This window comes from Nyctereutes procyonoides, unplaced genomic scaffold, assembly GCF_905146905.1.
Source record: "Nyctereutes procyonoides isolate TBG_1078 unplaced genomic scaffold, NYPRO_anot_genome, whole genome shotgun sequence".
Taxonomy (NCBI): Eukaryota; Metazoa; Chordata; class Mammalia; order Carnivora; family Canidae; genus Nyctereutes; species Nyctereutes procyonoides.
This window is the reverse complement of record NW_026575049.1, coordinates 5,719,273-5,744,693: the sequence shown is the minus strand read 5'-3', so window position 1 is coordinate 5,744,693 and position 25,421 is coordinate 5,719,273. Positions and strand designations below refer to the sequence as shown.

Sequence of the window (25,421 nt, the reverse complement as noted above, 5' to 3'; positions counted from 1 at the left end):
TTAATGCAAATCTAAGTTAAAACTGTTAAAAGTATCTAAGAGGAACCAATGATCTGCACTGCTGTCTGCCTAAAGTTTTCAGAAAAATGAAAGAGACTGTTCTCAAAGGAGGAAAAAAAATGTATTTTCTTAAGTCTCTGATAACAATGACTTCAAGACACACTCAAGTATCATACAGAAAAATCAGTGCCATACAATGCTTTCTAATCACTTAGAATTGTTCTTCGCAATTTCATCCAACAAGGCCATTGTCATCTCCTGTTTCTTCGATAACAGCCATTCTGACAGGTGTAAAGCGACATCTCATTATCGTTTTGATGTGCATTTTCCTGATGATTAATGATGCTGAGCATCTTTTCATATACCTGTTGGCCATCTGTATGTCTCCTTTGGAAAAATGTCTACATAGATTTTCTGCCTATTTTATAATCAGATTGTTTAGGATGCCTCATTTTTTGAAAGAATACTTCATTACTGTCTCTGAGCTCATCTTCTAAACCAATGTTACCCATTCCACACATATTGATGCTGGTGCTTTTTTGACCTTACCATAAAATGTCAACAGCAAATTTCTGTACAACAACTAGGGTGACATTTTAAATAGCAATCAAACTTACGGGATAACAAACAATGCATATAACTCAAATGATGTAATAATAATAAGAAGAACCATAAACAAGTTCACTTATGCACCAAAAAAAGACACCTACATGTTACCTAGCCCACAATGATTCTAAGATGCCATCAATTGTAAGATGCATATCAATTTAAGGAATACTGAAATGTGAGAAATCTGTGCAGCTTAGAATGAATAAAATAAGGTGAATTTCAGTGAAATGTATACAGGTCAATCACAGTTACCCAAATGTCTCAAGTTAGGATAAATCAAAATAGTTTTAAAAATAATTTTTAGGGACACATGGGTGCCCAAGTCAAGCTTCCAACTCTTTATAAATTTTATTTTACTGTAACTCAAAGGACTCAAACTTCTATCTCTTGCCTCCTTCACATTTTCTTTTTTTCCCAGTTTATTTAAGAATATAATAATCAAAAAAGAAAGTTTCTATGTTATCCAGAATAATCAATAACAAAAAAGATACAATCTATTGATCTGTCATTTGAAGCACTGTGAAAACGAAAACATCTACCATATCTAGATCACGATGCAAATATAATATACTTTTTTAAAAATTGGTTTTTTCTTCTTTTAAAAGTGACAGTAGTCTTAAACAGAAATTAATCTTGCTCTCCTAATTGAAGAGATAGGTGCTCTCTCTTTACACACAATAATTTTAATGACGTGCTACTTAAACGTAGCTTTATATAAAAACCCTCCTATGGACTTAGACTTTAGAAATCACATTGAGGAGAAAGCTGTGTAGCAATAAAGACATCTTGAGCTAACCATTTTTAGAAATCATTCTAGGAAAAAAGAGGAAAAGGTCAACTCTTTTTAATCAAAACTCTCTATTTCAATTTCCTTTAAAATATAAAGACAGGTTTTTAGGGGGTCAGAAAAAAAGTTTACTTTTCTTTTTTTTTTTTTTTTTACCTAAGTTCTTTAATAAGCATAACTCCTTTAATAGAATAACACTATGTTTGATAAATATATTTTATTTCCAAATTTTATAACTGTGAGATCAAATGATACACTTTCACACACCTGTAAGAGGTCCAGCAGGTCCCCATATCCTAGGGGTTTCCTTGCTCTGAGCAGTTTCACTGCATAATTGTAGTTTTTATCCTGGAAAGAAAGAATTAAACTAGGATACCCCACTATGAATCATATTAATGGGGATTAATAAAAGTTTCATTATATAAATTTTAATGGTCATTAAATAACAAATTGTAATTCTTGTGAAAGAAATAAGATGTGATGTAGACATTACTATCCTCAAAACCCCTTAAAATTTAATTATGGAAAAGACTGATATTTCTAACAACAGTAAAAAAATATTTTTTAATGGTTCAAAGGTCTGAAAATACCTTAAATGACTCAAGAATAGGAAGAAAAATAAAATATGGTTTCATATTACAAGCACATTATATGAAAAGGAAGGATTATTCAACAAATGACACCAATACGATCAGTGAGTAATTTTGCAAAAGAAAAAAATCTAGGTCCTCATGTCACTCCACATATTATTAAGAAAAGAATTAAACAAACAAACATAAAAAAACTAAAAGAAAATAAAAATGACTATCTACTATGTGGAAGAAGGGCTTCCTAAGCGCAAAGCAACAAATGAGAAAAGTTACATTATGTAAAAATGAAAAACATCTAGATAAAAAATTAAATGAATTGTAAGAAATACAAACATGATGGGAAGTCAATACTTCTGTTATATAAACAGCTCGAATAATTTGATAAAACACAAAAATTCAAGGAATAAATGTAAAATGAAAAAAAATAATTTAATATATTCAGAGGAAAACGTTTAACATTTAAGAGAAATGTCAATTAAAATAAGAAGTCGCTTGCCTGTTCAAGTCCCAAAAAGATGTTAAAAAAAAATAATTATCAGGCAAGAATATTATAAAACTATACCCACATATTGTTGGCAAAAGCACTATGGTAACAAATTCCAAGACCATGTTCATTCACTTTAATAATTTCATTTCTAGAAATTTATCTTAAAAAAATAATTGTGAATACTGAAACATGTCAAACATAAAGGGATGGTTTAAAAAACTATAAGCACCTGCTAAAATATTATGAAGCAATTTTTTAAAATTAGAAAAGATAGCATCAAGGAAAGTATTTACAATATGATAAAAAAAATACAAAGTAAATTTTTAAAAAGTTCTTTAAAAATCCAAGGAAAAAAGAAATAAGAAAACATTACAATGTAGAGAAACTATGTGATTTCTCTGGCCCACTAAGTTAACTTGTGAGCATGGAATTAATTACAGCCCCCTCAGCCATTTAGCCTGAGTTACAGAAATAGCCTACCACAAGATCACTACTTTACTGAGGATATATTGAAATTTACTACTTCTAGACTGCTGTAAGAATAGTTTACATAAAAACATTGAAATGAATGTGCCACTGCCCTGATTCAAACTCTTCCATCAAGTAGCTCAGGAAATAACACAATGACATTACTTGAACAGTGTATCCAAAATGACTGTTTTATAACTGATATAGTCAAGTGATCTGCTTTACCTTCTATTTCAACACCTTATTTGCCTGGCTAACTCCTTTTTAAGCTTTGAAACTCAGCTCAGATTCCCAGACTGGGATGGGTGCCTTCTCTATATTCCTATAATAAGCCTGTCTATACTTCCATCTTGGGATTTACCACAGTATTAAAATTCTCCATTTAGGGTCTCCTTCATTGTTATCTGGCTGATACAAACTAAGTATGACAAAATTCATCTACCTGAATCATCATAACATGTAAAATTATGGTAAAGACTGGGAAGTAGAAAAACACACTAGAGGTAGCACTAAGACTTACTTGCATTTTGGAGTGACTCACTCACTATTAGCCTACATTTAATGAGGGCTTACTATTTCCTATGTAATGTGCTAACTACTAGCAATATAAGGAAGAATAAGATACTGATAATAAGAATAAGATACTGATACTGAATAAGATACTGAAATGCATTTTCAAGTATACTTCCTATATTTCCGTATAGGTTATAAGTGAGTTACACTACTTATCTTTGTATATCTTCTAGTGATGCTTACATAATTATTTCCTTATTAAGAACATATTTACAATATATTCTATAGATGTTTGTAAAGTATCACAGGCATATGTATTGATAAGACAGAAAATACTAAATAAAATCAGCAGATAAATTACCTTTTAACATCAGAAAACAACTCCAAAGTACATTTACTCATTCTACTTAAAGACTTTTTAGTAATAAGACAGTGTTGATATGAAAAAGATAATGGAAACTGTGAGAAAAGAACACAAATCATACATAATGATCATCTACGTAGAAATTCTATATGTATATTGACAGTGGCTGAAAGCAGCCAAAGGTAGATGTAACCATTATGGTTTTGAATGGGTTAAATACACAATTTTAAGATATCACAACTTCATTGCTTTCTTCATTTCAAATATTCAAAAAGCAGATACTCTGTTTATGTAATTTTTGTATAACACAAGCCTTCTCAGTCAACTTCAAGTATACTATAAGCTGGCTTAATAAAAACATTTTGTAATATATAGTAGTCAAGTGGAAGATTAAGGCATTTGGCCTTGTAAATGAAAAGCTTGATGTTGCTATGTCTCATTTGCAGAGTTTTATCTTTAAAGAAAAAGGAAATTTTGAGATAATGATCTGTATATCTGAATCAATGCTGACATTACCTGGCATAGCATTCCCACTTATGTCAGCATTCATGACAGCAGTGAAAACAAAGAAAAATAAACATTAAAGGAGAATGCTTAAAAGAAGGGGAGATGTAAAGCAAAGATTTATTCTGCAGTGTAAATAGCCTTCTTCCCTTGGAAATTAAATCTAAGAAAACTAGAGTTTGGCTAGAAATCTATACTGAATATCACTAGTCAGACTAGTTAATCCTACTTAAGGGTTCTGATTTTTATAGCACCCTTTATATTTTCTGAATATGTAGAGATATCTAAGAATTCAGTATTTCATTTCATTTGCAACTCCTCCACTGTTTGATATCTGTAACATTCATTACAGCACAAAAGTAGTAATCTAAAGTCTCTAGCTTTATAGAAAGTAAATACCTGTTAGGAAATTAAAATTTTTAAAAAGTTAACTACAAATTTTTCTTAGTATTAACTATACTCTAATTAGTTCAGAAACTATATATTAACAACTCTTTTCCTTGTTAAGACTCTTTGATTTTCAAGATGACAATGTTCTAAAAAGCTATAAATTTTAAATTATCAATTGCTATAGATACTTGGTAAAAAAACAATGTTAGGAAATAATTTAAGTGCTAATATAGCTCCTCAAGTACATGGCTTGGGCGCTATGGATCTTAAAGCATGAACTATTTAATTGTAGGTGCATAAAGATGTTTTCTAGATTGTTCTGAATAAAGCTAACTAAATTGAAATGAACAGCCCACCTAAATATTAAACTCATACTGACAAAGCAAAATTTTTCTTACTCGTTCTCAGGATTAACCAGTTACACATTTACTTTCGTAAAGAATTCAGCACCACACAGTGATCCTTGGAAGAAATCAGTCTCTTTAGAAAATCTTCCATCAGCTACAGACCCAATGAAAACTTCTACTGTTGGTGAATAACTAAGGACTTACCATGATATCAGCAATCATAGTAGCAAAAGTTAATATATTTGTAGTGATATTCTAATATTTAGCTACCATAAAAATATCCAGATCTTAATTTATCTTTAAACATTAATTTCCTCACAGTAGCTAATCCACCCAACATGCATCTCCCACAACCCACACACCCACTCTCCCAATCCAACCATACATACCTTTGTCTTTACCCACCACTTTCACTATACCCCTTCTCAAAATGTACACAGAGCATTATTCAACACTGTGAATAATGTTCTTAAACTGTTTGTGGTGTTTCAACAGATTGTTCAAAATCAAAGAAGCCAATGAGAAACAGATGCAACACAGAAGAGCTCACCCTAAAGGCAAATGTCCAGCAAAGCCTGGCAAACCTAAGTGAAATACACCTCCCACCCTTAAACTGCCCCCCTCCAAAAGTTTTCATTTCATTTTGTAATACTCTTTGAAATCCCACCAATCAGGGATTTTCTGGTATCATTTTTTAAAATATAAAGAGATTTATGAGAGATAGATAGGAGCTCGAGAGATCCTTGTGTAAATTAACAGGACTGCTTTTCTCCTATAACTGGCTGAGACCAATAGCACCATTAGAATGGAAATGCAGACTGAAGACCAGTGAAGTAAACAATGGTTAAGTATAAACACTTGGGAGGGAGGAGCTAGTGTGGAATCTTTGCAAAACCATGGCAGCACACTGTAGCAGCAGTAACAACACGGGCTCTCAACAGCCCTGGATTTCAATCTAGTTCCACCACTTATCATGTGACCTTAGCCAAATAACTTAATAACTCTGCATCTCAATTTTCTCTACTACAAAATAAAAGTATTTCACTACAAGGTTGTCTTTTATTAGAGTGGTACAAATGTTTCACATGTAACAGATTCTCAGAAAATGCTACTTTCCTTTTCCATGTTCATTGTAGAGGCAAGAACAAAAAGGCACCAAAGAAAAGTAAGAAATAGGCTATCAAAAAGTCTCAAAGCAGAACTCCTGAAATTCCTCCTTGAAAAGCAAATTCAATCAAAAGAATGAAAAAAATCTTTTTTCCACCTCACTCCTTTCTTCACGCCCATACTGTCTTAGTCCTAGGATTCAACACTCAGCAAGTACTACAAAATTTGTAATACTACACTATCACCTGTTCATAGTATATTAAAGATAAAATAGATCTTGGAAGGTGGACGGAGAACCAATCTTTCATTTCATTCAATACAACAAATATTAACTGAATGCCTTTTATGGATAAGGTACATCTTAGGTGATTGACAAGACGTGGAGGAGAATGGCAAGTCCTTGCCTGTAGGGAGTTAGTAGTTTTAACCTTTCTGATCTCAGAGATTTCATAACATTCAGCCTTGGCAAACCCAATTTGTGCATAAGTTACGGACTTTTACATGTTCTTTATCATTACAAACAGCATGCTAGGGTATAAAGGAGAGGCAACAGAAATCAAATGGCTGTTTTCTGTTCTTTTAAAGATTCTCCTTTTATTATTAGTGAAATTTTATTGTTGAATTTTAAGCAAAAAATTACCTGCCAAAATTTCGGTGTTCCGTGCAGCTATTGTTTTAACTTTTATTATTCCTGATTCAGCAGCCTGAAAGAATAAAAATAATTAGAACATAAAATTTACTATCAGCATGAATTATCTAGGGAAAGAAATCATACATGATTACTATTAGCTTTTTTATTTTTGAAACTTCAGATACTAAGACCTAGTAGTGCCATAAACATTAAATATAGTAAAATATGATTTGATTATTCACATGCAAAGTCAGCACTATAGCATGTTGCCTTTCTCTGCCTAGGGTACATCTAATCTCTCAGGAATTGAAATGTTCGTAAGATATAAAATAATCAAAACAAAGCCTAATTGAAAAAACTAGGTTTCTTTTCCCCATTTCATACCTCCATCCCCATCATTTAAAAAATTGCAAAATACAAATGCAAAATCAAGTAAAACTGTTTTGGATTTTAACAGAATGAATAATCAAGCACTTTGTTATTACTTTTAGTTTACATTTTTTCAAATACATAGATTTTCATAAGGTACTTAAAATACTGCATTATAGTAAGTTATATAGCATTTTACACCATGCTACAGAATTGTGCTGTCCAATACAGTAGCCACTGGCTAAATGTAGCAATTAAGCACTTTATATGACATCAGTCTGAACTGAGATGTACTCTACACACTAGATTTTGAAGACTTAGTATGAAAAAGAAATATAAACTATCCCTTAAATATTTGCATTGATTAAATATTGAAACAATACTTTGAATGTATTGGGTTAAATTATATATTATTAAAATTAAATGCCTATTTCTTTTTATTCTTAATGCATTCAAAATTATACATATGGTTTGCATTTGTGGTCCACAGTATATTTCTATTGGACAATGCTGACATATAACACTGATATAAAACTTCCACCATAGAAACTCAGAACATTTTTTATTATCAAGAAACATACCTATTTTATACTTATATTGGTCTCCATACTTCCAAAAATAATATATAAATATTCATAAGTTATATGCCTAAGTTTTCCTATTAATTTGCTTGCTACTTACTCATTTATTTTGTTATCTCTAACTGCTTGCTAAGGGACAAGTGGTAGCAGGTTCTAAAGGTTTAAAATAATTATGGAAAAAATACCAATGTCTTGTGGGTTCTTAGTTTGAGAACCAGTGGATTAATGCATAAAATAAATACCACTACGTATAGTACATGACCTTTGTCATTTTGTTGGTTTCCAAGCATGTGAAGCCCTTGCCTGTGTCTGGAGATTTTCCAACTTCATGAGTTTTGATGCAATATAGAGCTTATCTTCCACTGTTAAAAATCGAAAATGCCAGATACTTGCTTTCTCACATGTTCTGGCAGCCGATTCTAATCCAAAAAGACACATCTACCAGGGATTATGAATATGGAGCAGAGTCAAGAGAAAATTCTTTCTAACGACAGCAACAGTGGAGGTAACATCTACTTCCCAAGGACAGTAAACAGCAGCAGAACCAGTGGCAGCATAGAGGGGCCAGGGCTATATCTGAGGTATCCAGTCACTTGTTCAGCAGAGAACAGCAGGTTCTAGCTGTTTAGCTTCCCTTTGTTTCTATACTTTTTCTAAAGCTGGCTCTATCCAGCCTTCTACCAATTATGTGAGCCTCTCTCTCTCTCTCTCTCTCTCTCTCTCTCTCTCTCTGTATATATATAATATATATATATTAGTATTATATTATATATATATATATATATATATTAGTAAACTTCATTTCTGCTTAAATCAGCTAGAATCAGCTTCCACTGCTCAAAACTAAGAAGCCTAATAGATACATTAGGACTTCCTTCTACAACTTTAAGAAATAGAAATGTCCCAAATAAAATGGCTACAAGCAGAAAAAGCAGAAATATAGTCAAATTCTTCAGGGAAAGATTACTGATTTTCTAATTATTTGGGACAGTGCATATCAGAAACACCAGAGGCTTTAAAAAAAAAATCCTGATGCCAGGGTTGCAACACATTCCAAGGAATGCCAGGGGGAGTATCAGTATTTTTTTCAAATCTTTAGGTGAGTCCAAAATGCAGCAAAATCTAGGAGATGATTGCAATAATGTATGCAAAAAAAGGTGGTGGATAGGCCCAAGGTGATAGTAATTGAGACAGTAAGAAGTGGTCAGATTCCAGATACACTCTGAGGACATACAAACCGTACCAAATTTACAATAAAAATTTAGATAAAGAAAAACAAAATCAACAAAAATCAGTAACACTGAAAACATTATATATACTTTGTAATACAACAACCCTACTCAAACTCTGTTGGGTAAATTTTTTTTTTTAAGATTTTATTTATTTATTCATGAGAGACACACAGAGAGAGAGAGGCAGAGACACAGGCAGAGGGAGAAGCAGGCTCCATGCAGGGAGCCTGATGTGGGACTTGATCCCGGGTCTGCAGGATCACGCCCTGGACTGAAGGCGGCGCTTACACCGCTGAGCCACCGGGGCTGCCCATCTGTTGGGTAAATTTCTTACAGAGCCACATTGTCATCACTGAGATTACTTCTACCACCATTTTCAAGTTTTTCCCTTCTTCACTATGACTCTTTGTACCCTGTATGTGCTCAAATTCACTATTTTTTTCTGCTTCAGCATCAACAAAAATTAGTCTACTGAACCATCAAAAATACCAATGTCATCTGTACTTGACTCTGAATTCTAGACACTCTGACCTTCTTAACAGTTTCTAAAATCAGTCCTACAGCATGCTAGATACCAGATGTCAGTAAAAAACTTCAAGTTTGCCAGACACTATTTTTATTCCCTGAGATAGTCTACCCATGTCTGTGTCAGAGATAAACTTAAAGAAATATAAATAAGTTATAAAAAATAAAAAATGCTTAACAATTATTTTCACACATCCACATTAAGGAAAAGGATTAAGAAGTGGGTTAAGTACAATAATGCCCAAGTACTGTTTTAAAACAAGTACAGTATTTTCATTCCTAAGCGCAAAAAACAATCACCAAAAGGACTATTTTTTGCCTTAGATATAAACCGATCTCACAGTTCCCCATTCTTTACATGCAGGTTTCTATTCTCCAACTTTGAAAATGTTAACATCTTACTTATTCTCTAGGCATTCTGTGTTGCTGGAAAGTTTCACTACCAATGTTTATTGACCACATTTGTATACCAGGGTCCTCCTAACCGCCGCAGTCTTACTTCATACACAGGCCTAGCTACAACTTCAAGAGTGTTTTTTATAAATGGAAGTACTCAGACTCAGATTGCCTTTATGTATCAAGAATAGTCTTTGTGAAAAAGTCTTTTACTTCTTACTTTAAAAGTATCCTCTACTCTGATCAGGTATCTTGTATATCCATAAGGGAACTACTCAATTATAAACATAGTTATTTTTTTCCTGAATTGGCTCTCATGCATAAAAGATTTTATTTTTTAAAGATGCCACTTCGGGGGATCCCTGGGTGGCGCAGCGGTTTAGCCCCTGCCTTTGGCCCAGGGCGCGATCCTGGAGACCCGGGATCGAATCCCACGTCAGGCTCCCGGTGCATGGAGCCTGCTTCTCCCTCTGCCTATGTCTTTGCCTCTCTCTCTCTCTCTCTCTGTGTGTGACTATCATAAATAAATAAAAATTAAAAAAAAAAAGAGTAAAGATGCCACTTCGGGGACAGCCCGGGTGCCTCAACACTGCCTGCAGCCCAGGGTGTGATCCTGGAGTCCAGGGATCAAGTCCCACCTTGGGCTCCCTGCATGGGGCCTGCTTCTCCATCTGCCTGTGTCTCTGCCCCTCTCTCTCTCGGTGTGTCTCATGAATAAATAAATAAAATCTTTAAATAAATAAATAAATAAATAAATAAATAAATAAATAAATAAATAAATAAATAAAGTTGCCACTTCTGTGGACTTGGACAGAGATAACAGGTTAAAGTGGGTAGTCTGATATCTCTATTCCTGAGTTAGAAAAAAAAAACACCAAAATTAAATACACTGTAGTATTTAATACTTTTTACTCTTAAAATTAATTTCTCTCAAGTAATTCTTTTTTCAATATTCTTTGCTTACTCACATAGACATACTCTTCAAGGACTTTGGCACAGAAAAACAGAGGTGAGAGAATGTGGACTCCTCTTCCAAGACTATTCAGAATATATTTGGCCTCATTTCTCACTCAATAAACTCTTCCCAGCCAATCTCATAATTCCAAGGTTTCAATTACTTTCTAAATGCTGAAGACTCCTAAATTATATTCCTGTTTCTCACTTGTCTCTTAAACTACAGGACTTATTAAACTAAATGTTTAAGCTTAAATTCTAGATGTTCAAAATAGGTGTCATCACGACATGCCCTCCACAAACTTCTACTTCAGCCCCAGAAAAACTTGTTTCTCCTTCCTATAATCTCTATTTTTCTGAACAGCAGCAGTATCCATTCTGTCACTGACTTGACATCTGGGGTTTCTCCCTCACCCCACAAATATGATCAACCACAAAGACTATGTAGTGAGTATATCTTATATTCTTCTCAAACCCCACTTATAAAAAATAAAAATAAAAATAAATTAAAAAAAACCCACTTATGTACCTTAAACCAAACTTCTCATAATCAGCCTAAGCTAATAGATTTCTCTACTTATAATCTTGGCCTCCATTCCTCCACTGTCTCAAATTTTCAATGGTTTTCCAGTGCCAATCCCTAGTAGTGTTTCTCAAAACTAAGTAGTGTAAGAACATGCTTTAAGAAAGAAAAAAAAATCTCATAGACCTACCCAGTTACTGACAAATCTAAGTAGGTATAAATCAAATTAGGAATTCCTTATTTTTACAGCTCTTAAATCATAAAATCAACAAATTCTTAAGTTATAGATGAACCCAAATTAACACTCATTTAATGTGTCAAATTATGCTTTGCTGAAATTAAACAACTGCTGACAACACAAGGATAATAGCAGATTTATGGAGCAGGCTTTCCTAATTTGGTTATTCTTATAATACCAAAAGCAGTGACAAATAATTTCTCCTATCAAGTTTTTCTGTGGCAACTATCACAACACCTTTCCACTTTTGTGGGCTGTCTATGGTTTGTACCCATAATACTTTTCCCATTCATCTTATTATATGTCTGTTCTTCCATTCTAGCTATAAGCCCCATAAGGACAAGAAATACATTCGATCCATCCCTCCGTATTACTAATGCCTAACACAGTGCCTGGCATACAGAGTTACATTAAAAAAAATGTTTCTAAATAAAAACATGATAAGTTCTAAGTAAGGGCACCTGAGTGGCTCAGTGGTTCAGTGTCTGCCTTTGGCTCAGGTCATGATCCTGGGTTCCTGGGATTGAATTCCACATTGGGCTGGCTCCCGGTAGGGAGCCTGCTTCTCCCTCTGCCTATGCCTATGCCTCTCTTTCTCTGTCTCTCATGAATAAATAAATAAAATCCTTAAAAAAAAAAAAAATCTCTGACTAAAAACAAAAAAACCTCTGGCTTCTAGGAAAGAAAAAAAATTTTAACACATCAAATAAAAGACTGAAATGCAGATTACATGTGGATAGCTATATATATATATATAGCATGCCTATATATATAGTATCTCTTTCCTTTCCTTTTAAAAACTGTAATCTTCAACAAGTAACTAATTAGTACCTCCTAGATATTACAAATGCTTTGCATTATGGTGAACTCAGAAGGATAAACAAGATGCAAAACTGACCCTTAAAGTGCTATTAGACAAAACAAAAACAAAACAAAACAAAACACAAATTAAAAAAACAAACCTAAACTAAGTATAACAGAAGATAAAAGAGTTATAAGGAAATAGGGCAGCCCGGGTGGTTCAGTGCTGCCTTCAGTCCGGGGCGTGATCCTGGAGACCCAGGATCGAGTCCCATGTTGGGCTCCCTGCATGGAGCCTGCTTCTCCCTCTGCCTGCGTCTCTCTCTCTCTCTCTCTCTCTCTCTCTCTCTGTGTGTCTCTCATGAATAAATAAATAAAATATTTTTTAAAAAAAGAGTTATAAGGAAATAACATATATAAGTTTAAATGAAAATTAAGAAAATTAGGGCAGCCTGGGTGGCTCAGCAGTTTAGCACTGCCTTCAGCCCAGGGCCTGATCCTGGAGACCCAGGATCGAGTCCCACATCAGGCTCCCTACGTGGAGCCTGCTTCTCCCTCTGCCTGTGTCTCTGCCTCTCTCTCTCCCTGTGTCTCTCATGAATAAATAAATAAAATATAAAAAAAAAAAAAAGAAAATTAAGAGGAAAACCTATTAGCTTGAAAATCCTGGGAAGAAGTTCTAACAGTTTTTGCTCTAGCAACTACTAGTTCCGGGCACACAGTAGGTACTCAAAATCTATTTTATGAATGAAGGGAATGAGAGAAGAAATTAGAAAATTATCTGGGGGCACCTGGGTGGCACAGTCAGTTGGGCATCCAACCCTTGGTTTCAGGTCAAGTCATGATCTCAGGGTAGTGCTCTCAGGGTTGTGGGATCAAACCTTCCATCAGGCTCCACGTTCAGCAAAGTTGGCTTGAGATTCTATCTCCCTCTGCCCCTTCCCTCGGCATGCTTGCTCTCTCTCGCTCTCTCTCTTTCTCTCTCAAATAAATCTTTTTTTTAAAGAAGAAAATTATCTTTAAAGTTGATTCATTCATGCAAAAAATGGATGAGCAACATTTACAGTGGGATTAAATGAAAGGCAAGATTTTAATTTAAAAAGATAGGAATGACATATCAAATAAAGGGCTAGTAAAAAATAAAAAAATAAAGGGCTAGTATCCAATATCTATAAAGAACTTATTTAAACTCAATAGCAAAGAAACAAACAACCCAATCATGAAATGGGCAAAAGACATGAACAGAAATTTCACCAAAGAAGACATACCCATGGCCAACACGCACATGAGAAAATGCTCTGCATCTCTTGCCATCAGGGAAATACAAATCAAAAAAACCACAATGAGATACCACCTCACACCAGTGAGAAAGGGGAAAATTAACAAGACAGGAAACAACAAATGTTGGAGAGGATGTGGAGAAAGGGGAACCCTTTTGCACTGTTGGTGGGAATGTGAACTGGTGCAACCAGTCTGGAAAACTGTGTGGAGATTCCTCAATGAGTTAAAATAGAGCTACCCTGCAACCCAGCAATTGCACTGCTGGGGATTTATCCCAAAGATACAGATACAGTGAAAGACCAAGACATCTGCACCCCAATGTTTATAGAAGCAATGTCCACAATAGCCTAACTGTGGAAGGAGCCTCGGTGTCCATCAAAAGATGATGGATAAAGAAGATGTGGTCTATGTATACCATGGAGTATTACTCAGCCATTAGAAACCCACCATTTGTTTCAACGTGGACGGAACTGGAAGGTATTATGCTGAGTGAAGTCCGTCAATCAGAGAAGGACAAACATTATATGGTTTCACTCATACGGGGAATATAAAAAATAGTGAAAGGGATTAAAGGGTAAAGGAGAGAAAATGAGTGGGAAAAATTAGAGAGGGAGACAAACCATGAGACTCCTAACTCTGGGAAACAAACAAGAGGTAGTAGACGGGGAGGTAGGCGGGGGGATGGGGTGACTGGGTGACGGGCACTGAGGGGGGCATTTGACGGGATGAGCACTGGGTGTTATGCTATTTGTTGGCAAATCAAACTCCAATAAAAAATATACAAAAAAAAAAAGGAGGGAGGGGCAAGATGGCGGAAGAGCAGGGTCCCCAAATCACCTGTCCCCACCAAGTTACCTAGATAACCTTCAAACAATCCTGAAAATCTACGAATTCAGCCTGAGATGTAAAGAGAGACCAGCTGGAACGCTACAGTGAGAAGAGTTCGCGCTTCTATCCAGGTAGGAAGACGGGGAAAAAGAAATAAAGGAACAAAAGGCCTCCGAGGGGGAGGGGCCCCGCGAGGAGCCGGGCTAAGGCCGGGGCGAGTGTCCCCAGGACAGGAGAGCCCCGTCCCGGAGAAGCAGGAGCTGCACCAACCTTCCCGGGCGGGCGGAAAGGGGCTCGCAGGGAGTTGGAGCAGGACCCAGGAGGGCGGGGATGCCCTCAGGCTCCCTGGGACACTAACAGACACCTGCGAGCGCAGGAGAGTGCTCCGAGCTCCCTAAGGGCTGCAGCGCGCACGGAGGGACCGACCGGAGCAGCTCGGAGGGGCTCGGGAGCGGCTCCAGGGAGGGGGCTGCGGGGCGGGAGCGCGAATCCACCAGCGCAGGCCCCGGAGCACAGGGCGCCGGGACACAGCCCAGGATCCGGCCTCCCCCTGGGACAGGCAGAGGCCGGGAGGGCCCAGGACAGCAAGGACGCTCCTGCCCCGAGCTGAGCACATCAGCGGCCCCGCCCCGGAGCCTCCAGGCCCTGCGGACGGAGAGCCGAGAGCCCCGAGCCCCGTAGTTCCTGCGGAGGCTGACTCCAGGCTTCCAGAGTTGCCATAGCAACTGCTGCTGTTCCTCCCTGGGTCCCACGGGGTAAACAACCCCCGCTGAGCCCTGCAGCAGGCAGGGGCAGAGCAGCTCCCCCAAGTGCTGACACCTGAAAATCAGCACAGCAGGCCCCTCCCCCAGAAGACCAGCTAGACGGACCAGTGATACTCCCCCGTGTTCCAATACAACTTGTTTTTGGCCACTCTGCACTGAGCAAAATGACTAGAAGGAAAACCTCACTTCAAAAGAAAGAATCAGAAACAGCCCTCTTTCCCACAGAGTTACAAAATCTGGATTACACTTCAATGTCAGAAAGCCAATTCAGAAGCACCATTATACAGCTACTGGTGGCTCTAGAAAAAAGCATTAAGGCCTCACGAGACTTCATGACTGCAGAATTTAGATCCAATCAGGCAGAAATTAAAAATCAATTGAATGAGATGCAATCCAAACTAGAAGTCCTAACGACGAGGGTTAACGAGGTGGAAGAACGAGTGAGTGACATAGAAGACAAGTTAATGGCAAAGAGGGAAACTGAGGAAAAAAGAGATAAACAATTAAAGAACCATGAAGACAGATTAAGGGAAATGAACGACACTCTAAGGAAGAAAAACCTACGTTTAATTGGGGTTCCCGAGGGCGCCGAAAGGGACAGAGGGCCAGAATATGTATTTGAACAAATCCTAGCTGAAAACTTTCCCAATCTGGGAAGGGAAACAGGCATTCAGATCCAGGAAATAGAGAGATCCCCCCCTAAAATCAATAAAAACCGTTCAACACCTCGACATCTAATAGTGAAGCTTGCAAATTCCAAAGATAAAGAGAAGATCCTTAAAGCAGCAAGAGACAAGAAGTCCCTGACTTTCATGGGGAGGAATATTAGGGTAACAGCAGACCTCTCCACAGAGACGTGGCAGGCCAGAAAGGGCTGGCAGGATATATTCAGGGTCCTAAATGAGAAGAACATGCAACCAAGAATACTTTATCCAGCAAGGCTCTCATTCAAAATGGAAGGAGAGATAAAGAGCTTCCAAGACAGGCAGGAACTGAAAGAATATGTGACCTCCAAGCCAGCTCTGCAAGAAATTTTAAGGGGGACTCTTAAAACTCCCCTTTAAGAAGAAGTTCAAGTAACTCTGAACGTGAATGGGCTTAATGACCCCATCAAAAGGCGCAGAGTTTCAGACTGGATAAAAAAACAGGACCCATCTATTTGCTGTCTACAAGAGACTCATTTTAGACAGAAGGACACCTACAACCTGAAAATAAAAGGTTGGAGAACCATTTACCATTCAAATGGTTCTCAAAATATACCCTAAAAACTACAGAACACTTCTGAAAGAAATTGAGGAAGACACAAAGAGATGGAAAAATATTCCATGCTCATGGATTGGCAGAATTAATATTGTGAAAATGTCAATGTTACCCAGGGCAATTTACACGTATAATGCAATCCCTATCAAAATACCATGGACTTTCTTCAGAGACTTAGAACAAATTATTTTAAGATTTGTGTGGAATCAGAAAAGACCCCAAACAGCCAGGGGAATTTTAAAAAAAGAAAACCATATCTGGGGGCATCACAATGCCAGATTTCAGGTTGTACTACAAAGCTGTGTTCATCAAGACAGTGTGGTTCTGACACAAAAACAGACATATAGATCAATGGAACAGAACAGAGAACCCAGAAGTGGACCCTGAACTTTATGCTCAACTAATATACGATAAAGGAGGAAAGACGATCCACTAGAAGAAAGACAGTCTCTTCAATAAATGGTGCTGGGAAAATTGGACATCCACATGCAGAAGAATGAAACTGGACCACTCTCATGCACCATACACAAAGATAAACTCAAAATGGATGAAAGATCTAAATGTGAGACAAGATTCCATCAAAATCCCAGAGAAGAACTCAGGCAACACCCTTTTTGAACTTGGCCACAGTAACCGGAGAAGGACAAACAGTGTATGTTCTCATTCATTTGGGGAATATGAATAATAGCGAAAGGGAATATAAGGGAAGGGAGAAGAAATGTGTGAGAAATATCAGAAAGGGAGACAGAACATAAAGACTTCTAACTCTGGGAAATGAACTAGGGGTGGTGGAGGGGGAGGAGGGTGGGGGGTGGGGGTGAATGGGTGACGGGCACTGAGGGGTACACTTGACAGGATGAGCACTGGGTGTTATTCTGTATGTTGGTAAATTGAACACCAATAAAAATTAATTCATAATAAAAAAAATATACAAAAAAAATAAAAATAAAAAGATAGGAGAAGGTGATTCTGGACCAACAAAAGGAACCTCAGAAACATAGAAGAGGGAAACAGTACCACATATTTGGAGCATGAATAGCAGGCAATATATCTCAACTGAAGAAGGAAGGCATGTAAAAAAAAGTTGAGGGTGATGAAGCTAGAAAAGAAGGTTAGGACAATCAAGGAGGGTCTTAAATGCTATGTAAGGGATCCTTTAAGGACAGAGGGTTACTGAGCTGCTTAAATATATTAAGCTAGTGGTTAAACGAGAATGGTTTATCTTTAGCGTCATTAATACATATTAAAGGCCAGGCATTTGAAACCTGGAACTAAAGTAATAAGCTGAGAAAACAGAAAAAAAGAAGAGGTATGTTGGAAATTACAGAGTGGGAAGGAACAGCTGACGATGAATAAAGAGAGCTGAAGGGGAGAAGATAGCCAAATGTGACTAAGGTAAGCAACAGTGATAAATGCCACCAACAAAAAAGTTAACTAAGCGAAAGAGCAAGTTTTGAGACCAGTAAGTTCAATTACAAGAAGTCCTACGTCAAGCGTGGGAAAGATACTCTGGTAGATGTGTTCAACAGACAGCTGGAAACACAGGTCTATACTCATTAAAGACAGCAGAGTCTACACAAATTTCGGAGTCATCAGTACTGAGGTAAGGCCAGGAGCAGGGGAGTAAGTAGATGACAGTGCTAAGGAATGAACATGGAGAAGAGGCCTGAAAACAGAACTCAGGACACACATAAATACACAAAAGCAGACGGAATACTGAAAGAGTGAGGAGAAACAGGAAAGTAGAGTGCTACAAACTTCAAAATGAGAAAACTGCAATGTGGAAAGAATGATGAATAGTAAAAAATAACCAAGCAAGGAGAAGAATGGGAACAATGATAAGAACAAGTATGTTTTAAAGGCATTTTGCAGTATGATATAATGGAGAGAAGCTGCAGATGGATGCACAGGGATTCACAACCCAGTTCTTTCACTTTCTAGCTTTACTAATTTATGCAAGTTACTGAACCAAGAAAAAATAATAATTTCCTCATCTGTAAAATTAAGATAGCATCTTGTATTAATAGAGTCAATGGATGCAAAGTCCCTAGCCTAATGGAAAGACAATAGTTTATCAACCCTGAGTTAACTTCATAAAGATAAAGGCAGTCTCTCCTTCATTTTTGTATTTCCCACCATGCTTTACACTTAAGACACTAATTCCTTTTAAATTTTAACAGTGAGAGCAAAACCCAGCGTTTTGTAGATGACTGAAAATATGCTCTATTTATATACAAGGAAAAAAGGAAAATAATTCCATTTTTGAAGTACATCTTCCTTTCTGGTTTATAAGCCAGAACAATGTCTTTTACTTCTTTTGTATCACTAAAGCACAGAGCTAAGATAACCAATGCGTTTTCACTGATCTTTGCTCTCATTCATTTTCTTTATAAAAGTAAAAATACAATGATCAAAAACGTAGTCAAAAATAATGTCTTGGGGTATCTGGGTGGCTCAGTCGGTTAAGCATTTGCCTTCAGCTCAGGTCATGATCTCAGGGTCCTGGGATCAAGCCCCACATCAGGCTCCCTGCTCTGCAGGGAGTCCGCTTTTCCCTCTCAATCTAAGTAAATAAAATCTTTTTAAAAAATAGTATTTTACACTTTAACAACAAACTTCATTGGTTATGATAGTTTCAGGAATGTATAAAACACTAACTAAAAGCTTTTTTTTTTAAAGATTTTATTTATTTATTCATGAGAGACACAGAGAGAGAAGCCAAGAAACAGGCAGAGGGAGAAGCAGGCTCCTTGCAGGGAGTCTGATGTGAGACTCCATCCCAGGACTCCGGGATCACGACCCAAGCCAAAGGCAGAAGCTCAATCACTGAGCCACCCAGGTGCCCCTAACCAAAAACTTTTTAAAGAACTCTCACTGTAAAATGCTCTTTGAATACTGCAATATTCTAGTAAAATTTTCCTAGAAGTCCTAGTGAAACGTTTCTGCTTATAATACTCTTGAAGTTAACATCTAAACTATTTATCAGAAGAAAATGAACTTAATGAGACCTTAGGAATCTAATGTAACTTTTCTGGAATAAAGTCATAGAAAAAAAAAAAGGAAAAGAAACAAAGGCCACAGGCTATTTGCCTAACACAATTATCTACAACTGCATTACATAGAAAAGTAAGCCTTGACCAAAATGATTATGAACTCCTTACCATAGTTGTCACATGTGACTGGTGTTAGCAAGTTTTTTTTGAATAAATTATGAAAATTCATTTCAGTATATAAAACATTAACTTATTCTATTATGCTTATAAGAGAAAGAACACACTATCGGTTGTGTCATGAGTAATCTGTCCAACCAACATCAACAGAAAAAAAAAAACCTACAGTACATTATAAAATACAGTATATAAAATACCAAACAGCTCCTGATTAAGCATGCATACATTATCTAGTCCTCATTCTTCACTGTCAAAAGATTCTGAAAATGAGATCTTCTCCCTACCAGAAGAACCAACTCACTTGGTCCTCAGTCCCCAAACAGCTGGTTAAAGGAAGAATCCTGTCATGGTAAATAAATGGTATCTCATTCACCAAGCTAATACAAAAAAAAAAAGCACTGGACACTGAGGAATTCTACTCTTAGAACTTTTACCAGACGCTTAGGTGTCTCAGCAGTTTAGCACCTGCCTTCAGCCCAGGGCATGGTCCTGGAGTCCACGGATCAAATCCCACATCAGGCTTCCTACAGGGAGCCTGTTTTTCCCTCTGCCTGTGTCTCTCTCTCCTGAATAAATTATTAAAAAGAGAGAGAGAGAGAGAGAGAGAGAGAGAGAACTTTTGCTTTTTAAGACAAAAATCCCTGTTATCCAACTCTTATCAAGCCCAAATACACAAAAGGAAACAAAGTACACAGCATGGAAGACTACTTGCACTCTTTTATTATTTATATCCTTACTGATTTCACTTTATTAAAAAAGAGAGAAAAAAAATCCGTTCAAAACCCTAATTCTGACCACCTCAACTCAAATGATCTTCATTCTCTTCCTCTTGTACTACCCATTCCCTGGACTTCATCATCCTCTAGAGCAGCATACTCTGGCAATCCAAAATTCAACATTCTCTTACTGTCCCAATCTCTATCCTTCTAGCTCTCCCACTCCTTAACTCCACTGCACTTTGATTAAATTGATGCTGCTAGCTCCTTCTCCCTTCCATCTTCTTCCAATCAAAGTTTTGTTGGATTTCCTTCTTTAGGAACGCAACATAGATCTCACCATCTATCATCATTTCAATCACTTTTCTTGCGAACAGTCTAAAGTGTCCCAAGTCAACTTCTCCTGCACTTCTCGAATGTGATCCACTGCTCCCCTCAAACTTTCTATCCTTCACCCCTTACATCACTAATTACTCCTAGCAATAAGCTTGTTCCCTACCTTAGCAAGAATGGAGGCTACAACTTTCTATCTCTCCACAATGTCCCTTCCTCATTCAAATTGATCACATTCAAACTCATGTTTTTTTCTTCCTGTCAGAAGAAAATATGTTCCTTCTCAGACTGAAAGCCAATTCATTCACTTACACCCTTGAAACTCCAGCTTTCTCAGGGTCTTTGCTCTGCAAGTATTCCCTTTCTCTCCCATATCCTTAATCTTAGTTGGCCAGTTGCCTCTTTTTCTTTATTACTGCTATTTCCCAAAGTTCCTTCTTTGACTCTGATATTCTCATTCTATACACTCTTCCAGAATTGTCTACTAGTCCTTTGGTTTCTATTATCATGTATAAACCAATATTTCTAAATCTGAAATTCTAGACCTTCCCCCTTAAGAATCAAACCATCATTTTCAAACATGTATAGTCAGTTCCACTTGAATGTCACGGATAAATCTTAAACTTACTATATTCAGGACTATTCACTTTGCCCCAAAACATCACCTCCTCTTAGTGATCTATCCAGTTTCCCAAGCCAGAACCTGGGAGGCATCACAGAGTTCTCTCTCTACCTTTATAAAAGGTGACTATGCTCTGGTAATTTTACCTGCTAAGTCCTTTTTATCATGCTCTCTCTTTCACACATGCCCACCACAATGCAAGCAACCTCCTGTCTTCCACTACTGCTACCATCATGCAGGCAATCATCATCCATCTTTAAAATTTGCTCTCCTTGCCTCAGTCTCAGTCCCCTCTAATTCTTCCCACCAATACTGTTATAAAAAAGTGTTACTACGTCTGAACTTGATCATATTATTCCCCCACTTAAAAAGCTTTAATGGTTACCAATTACCTTCAACATGAAATTTGACATGGAATATAAAAATACACAATTTCCTCTGGCTGGAACAACCTCCTTCCCTTCTTCTGTTGGCTAGCTTCTATTCATCCTACTCAGCTCAACTCAAGAATTACAAATTCTCCCTGACCATACTTCCAAGCTCAGTTAGATCCCCCTCATTTGTTTCCAGAGTAATGCCTACAAACAGAAAATGACCAAAATGTTTTATTCATTAAGTAGATAAACATAAAGCTTCAGAGATTACTGCCTCTTAAGGCAATGAATTTCAATTACACAGATATGATATGATTTTTAAGGCAAAGAAAAAAAATGTTTCATACAAATATTCCCTAACAAATTAGCTAGCACACTTGTGCTAAAAAAGTTACACTGCTGAAGCATTAAGATCTGCATTTGAGGACTAAGAAAAATAAGCAGGAAAACAAGGAGAAGGAATGTATTGCTGTTATTATTGAATTACTACTTTTATTTTAAAATGACAATGAAATTATAGCCACTATTAAAACGATTTAATATGCAAAGGCTAGATTTATAAATGAAAACAATTAAGATGCAGAAAACTGTGTAGAAAATCCAAAGACAGGAAGTAAATATCAATAAATAAGGCACTATCCTTTACCAATATTCTTTTCTTCTGTAACCACCATGATCAAAAAAGTAGAAATTACTAGAAACTTAGGGACTAAATACAGAAGGTATCATTTCTTTCTACCTAGTTTAAAAGGTACTGGGCGGGGGGGGACATCTGGGTGGCTCGGCAGTTTGGTGCCTGCCTTGGGCCCAGGGCATGATCCTGGAGACCCGGAATCAAGTCCCACATTGGGCTCCCTGCATGGAGCCTGCTTCTCCCTCTGCCTGTGTCTCTGCCTCTCTCATGAATAAATAAATAAAATCTTTAAATAGATAGATAGATAGATAGATAGATAGATAGATAGATAGATAGATAGTACTGGGGAAGGAAACTTCCCTTCCAAAGCAATATATGCGTTTACCACTGTATTGCACTGAGTTCTCGAGTACCCTTAGTAGTTCAGAATTAAGTATTTCTCAAGTAGTAACTGTGAAGATATAAACCAGTATACAGGAAAAGCTTCTTTTAGTTAGAAAAGCTTTGCCTTAAGGTCTACCAAGCACCATCCTCTCCCCATCCCCCAAATATATAAAACTAAAAATGTACCAATTCCTCAGAGAACAGAAGCCAAAATCTGGCACTGCTATTAATTCACCAGGAAAAAAATTAATCAAAATATTTCTTGAAAGCCAAGTGTGCCTCCTAAAAAATCGGTCTTACTAAATTACCGCATTCTTGTTCTAAACTTGACACAGGAAAAAAAAAAAAAAAAACTTGACACAGTAATGGTGGTTATTTTCCAATTCTTTTTTTTTTTTTTTCCAATTCTTAAAGTGGGCTCCTAAACATATTAGAAGTGCCACTGGCACTTACATTCAACAAATTCTTACAGAGTAGGTACTGTGTAGGAAATTACGTATCACAGATACTCACACCAAGAATTATTTTTGCCACTATCTCAAATAGTAGGTGCAATCACTAAGTGATTTGGCCAATGTGCAAGTAAAAAAGCTAATGAGCTTTATCAAAAGTTCCTAGATTAGATGGACTGAGTCCTAGAACTTTGTAAGTTACCTATTTGGAATTCTGGATGCATTTTCCAAAAGAAATAATTTAATAAATATGAATTCGATTCTCAAGCAAATCCACAAAGGCTCTTATGTGTAATATAGAGAAATTCAAGTCTCTATATAAAGTATAAGAGCTGGGAACAGTCGGTTCTATAAATTATTGTTAAAATTACAAAGTGGATTTGAGGCTATTTATTTACCTAAGATTTTTACTTATTTATTCATGAGAAACACACACAGAGAGAGAGAAAGAGAGGCAGAGACACAGGCAGAAGGAGAAGCGGGCTCCATGCCGGGAGCCCGATGGCGGGGCTCAATCCCGGATCTCCAGGATCATGCCCTGGGCCGAAAGTGGCGCTAAACAGCTGAGCCACCCAGGCTGCCCTGGAAGCCTCTTCTATAATACGATTTTTGCTCTGACACTTTCCCATCATGATCTAATAAATCCAACCTTTGAGTCTATTTACATATGAAAGAAAACTGAAGCTCGAAGAGGTTCACGTGTACTGAATCTAACTTCAAACCCCAGCTTCACGTTACAGCACCGCCGAGGGCACAGCACGGTCACTGTGGGCCTCCAATATTCGTCCTAAAGTCGGCGGGCTGCATGGTCTAATACTTCACGGTGCTGACCCGGAGTGCAAGCTGCCTAAGGAGGGAAAAACCACTTCCCGGGGAGTGACACGTCCTACACGCGTCAGGAGCGCAGGGATTTTTACGACAGCGACGGGTGAATGGTTTTTAGAGGCAACAGCACCCCCTAAGTCTTTCAGCTCGGGGTTGGCTAGTTTCAAGTTCGAAAAAGGCCAGGAGGGGCGGCCCGGGGGGGCTCAGCGGTTCAGTCCAGGGCGTGACCCCGGGTCCCGGGATCGAGTCCCGCGTCGGGCTCCCTGCATGGAGCCTGCTTCTCCCTCTGCCTGCGTCTCTACCTCTCTCTGTGTCTATGAATAAATAAATATTTTTTTTAAAAAAAGAAAGAAAGAAAAAGGCCAGGAGAGGCCGGCTGAGTTACGGGAGCCGCCTCACTTCGCCGAGCTCGCTGCTAAGGGCGGAGCACAGGGTTCGGGAAAATCCGAGCGCCCCAGACGTCTTCCAACCCGAGCGTAAGTAAAAGGCGCCCGCGGAGCAGAGCAGCCAGCGCCTCGCAGACCCGGGACGCCGCGGCCGGGCGGAGACCAGCCGGGCGCCGGCAGGGAGGGGCCGCGCGCCGGCATCCCGGGGCCGGCCCGCCCGCCCGCCGGCCCTCTCCCGGCGTCGCCCCGGCTCACCTCTTTGACAGGTGGGAATTTCTTCTTGCACTCCAGGGACAAGGCCCGCAAATCGCTCTGCATGTTCTCCAGCAGCTTCTTCACTGCCTCCGGGCTGCTGGTGCCGGACATGGTCCACAGAGCTACGGGCCGGCCGCGGAGAGGCGCGAGCGAGCTGCAGCTCCGTCAGCTCCTCGGGGCGGCCCTCCCGCAGCCCGCCTCCGGGGCCCGGCGGGGCTCGGCTCGGCCTGGGCGGCGAACCCGCGGCGAACCCGCGGCGAGCCCGGGAGCCCCCCGCAGCCTCCTCGCAACGCTCGCGGCTCCTCCCCGCGGCGCCCCCCGCGGTCGCGCCGCCCCGCCCCGCTAGGCGCCGCCGAGCCCACCGGCGGCCAGGTACCTCCCGCTGCCGCGGGGTCCGGCCGCTCGGCGCGTCGCCCACCAGCCCGGCAGAAGCTTCAGCGCCGGCTCCCCGGGCCCTCCAGACGCGCCGACGCCATTAGCAGACTCGCCCACAATCCCGCGCGGCCGGGACACGTCAGCCGCACTTCCGGGCACCGCGGCCACCGCCCCCGCCGCGGCCAACGGGGGGCGGCGAGCCGCAGGGGGCGTGGCCTGGGGCGTGGCCCGGGGGCCGGGGGCGTGGCCTGTCCGCTCCGGGCCGGGGGCGCCGCTTTCCCCCGCGCTGGTCGGAGCGGCTCTTTGGCTCGTCTAAATTTGCTTTTTTTTTTTTTTTTAGGTGGCA

At 38.7% G+C, this 25,421-nt stretch overlaps 1 protein-coding gene across 5 annotated transcripts in view; it reads right to left on the bottom strand.

The window, feature by feature from the left end:
- Positions 1 to 25,182, bottom strand: part of MON2 (MON2 homolog, regulator of endosome-to-Golgi trafficking) — a 105,766-nt gene extending 80,584 nt beyond the window's left edge. For 4 of the 5 annotated variants that reach the window (XR_008664797.1, XR_008664798.1, XM_055327932.1 and 1 more), the window contains exons 1-2: positions 24,701 to 25,182; positions 6,807 to 6,870 (exon numbers count right to left, since the gene is read on the bottom strand). Coding sequence is in view for 2 of the 5 variants with exons in the window: in XM_055327932.1 (XP_055183907.1) it covers positions 6,807 to 6,870; positions 24,701 to 24,811 (175 nt within the window). In the remaining 3 variants the exon portion in view is untranslated. Of the gene's footprint in view, positions 1 to 1,663; positions 1,745 to 6,806; positions 6,871 to 24,700 lie in introns of those variants that run through there. The other variant, XM_055327934.1, reaches the window with a different exon arrangement.
- Between the last annotated feature and the right edge of the window lie 239 nt (positions 25,183 to 25,421).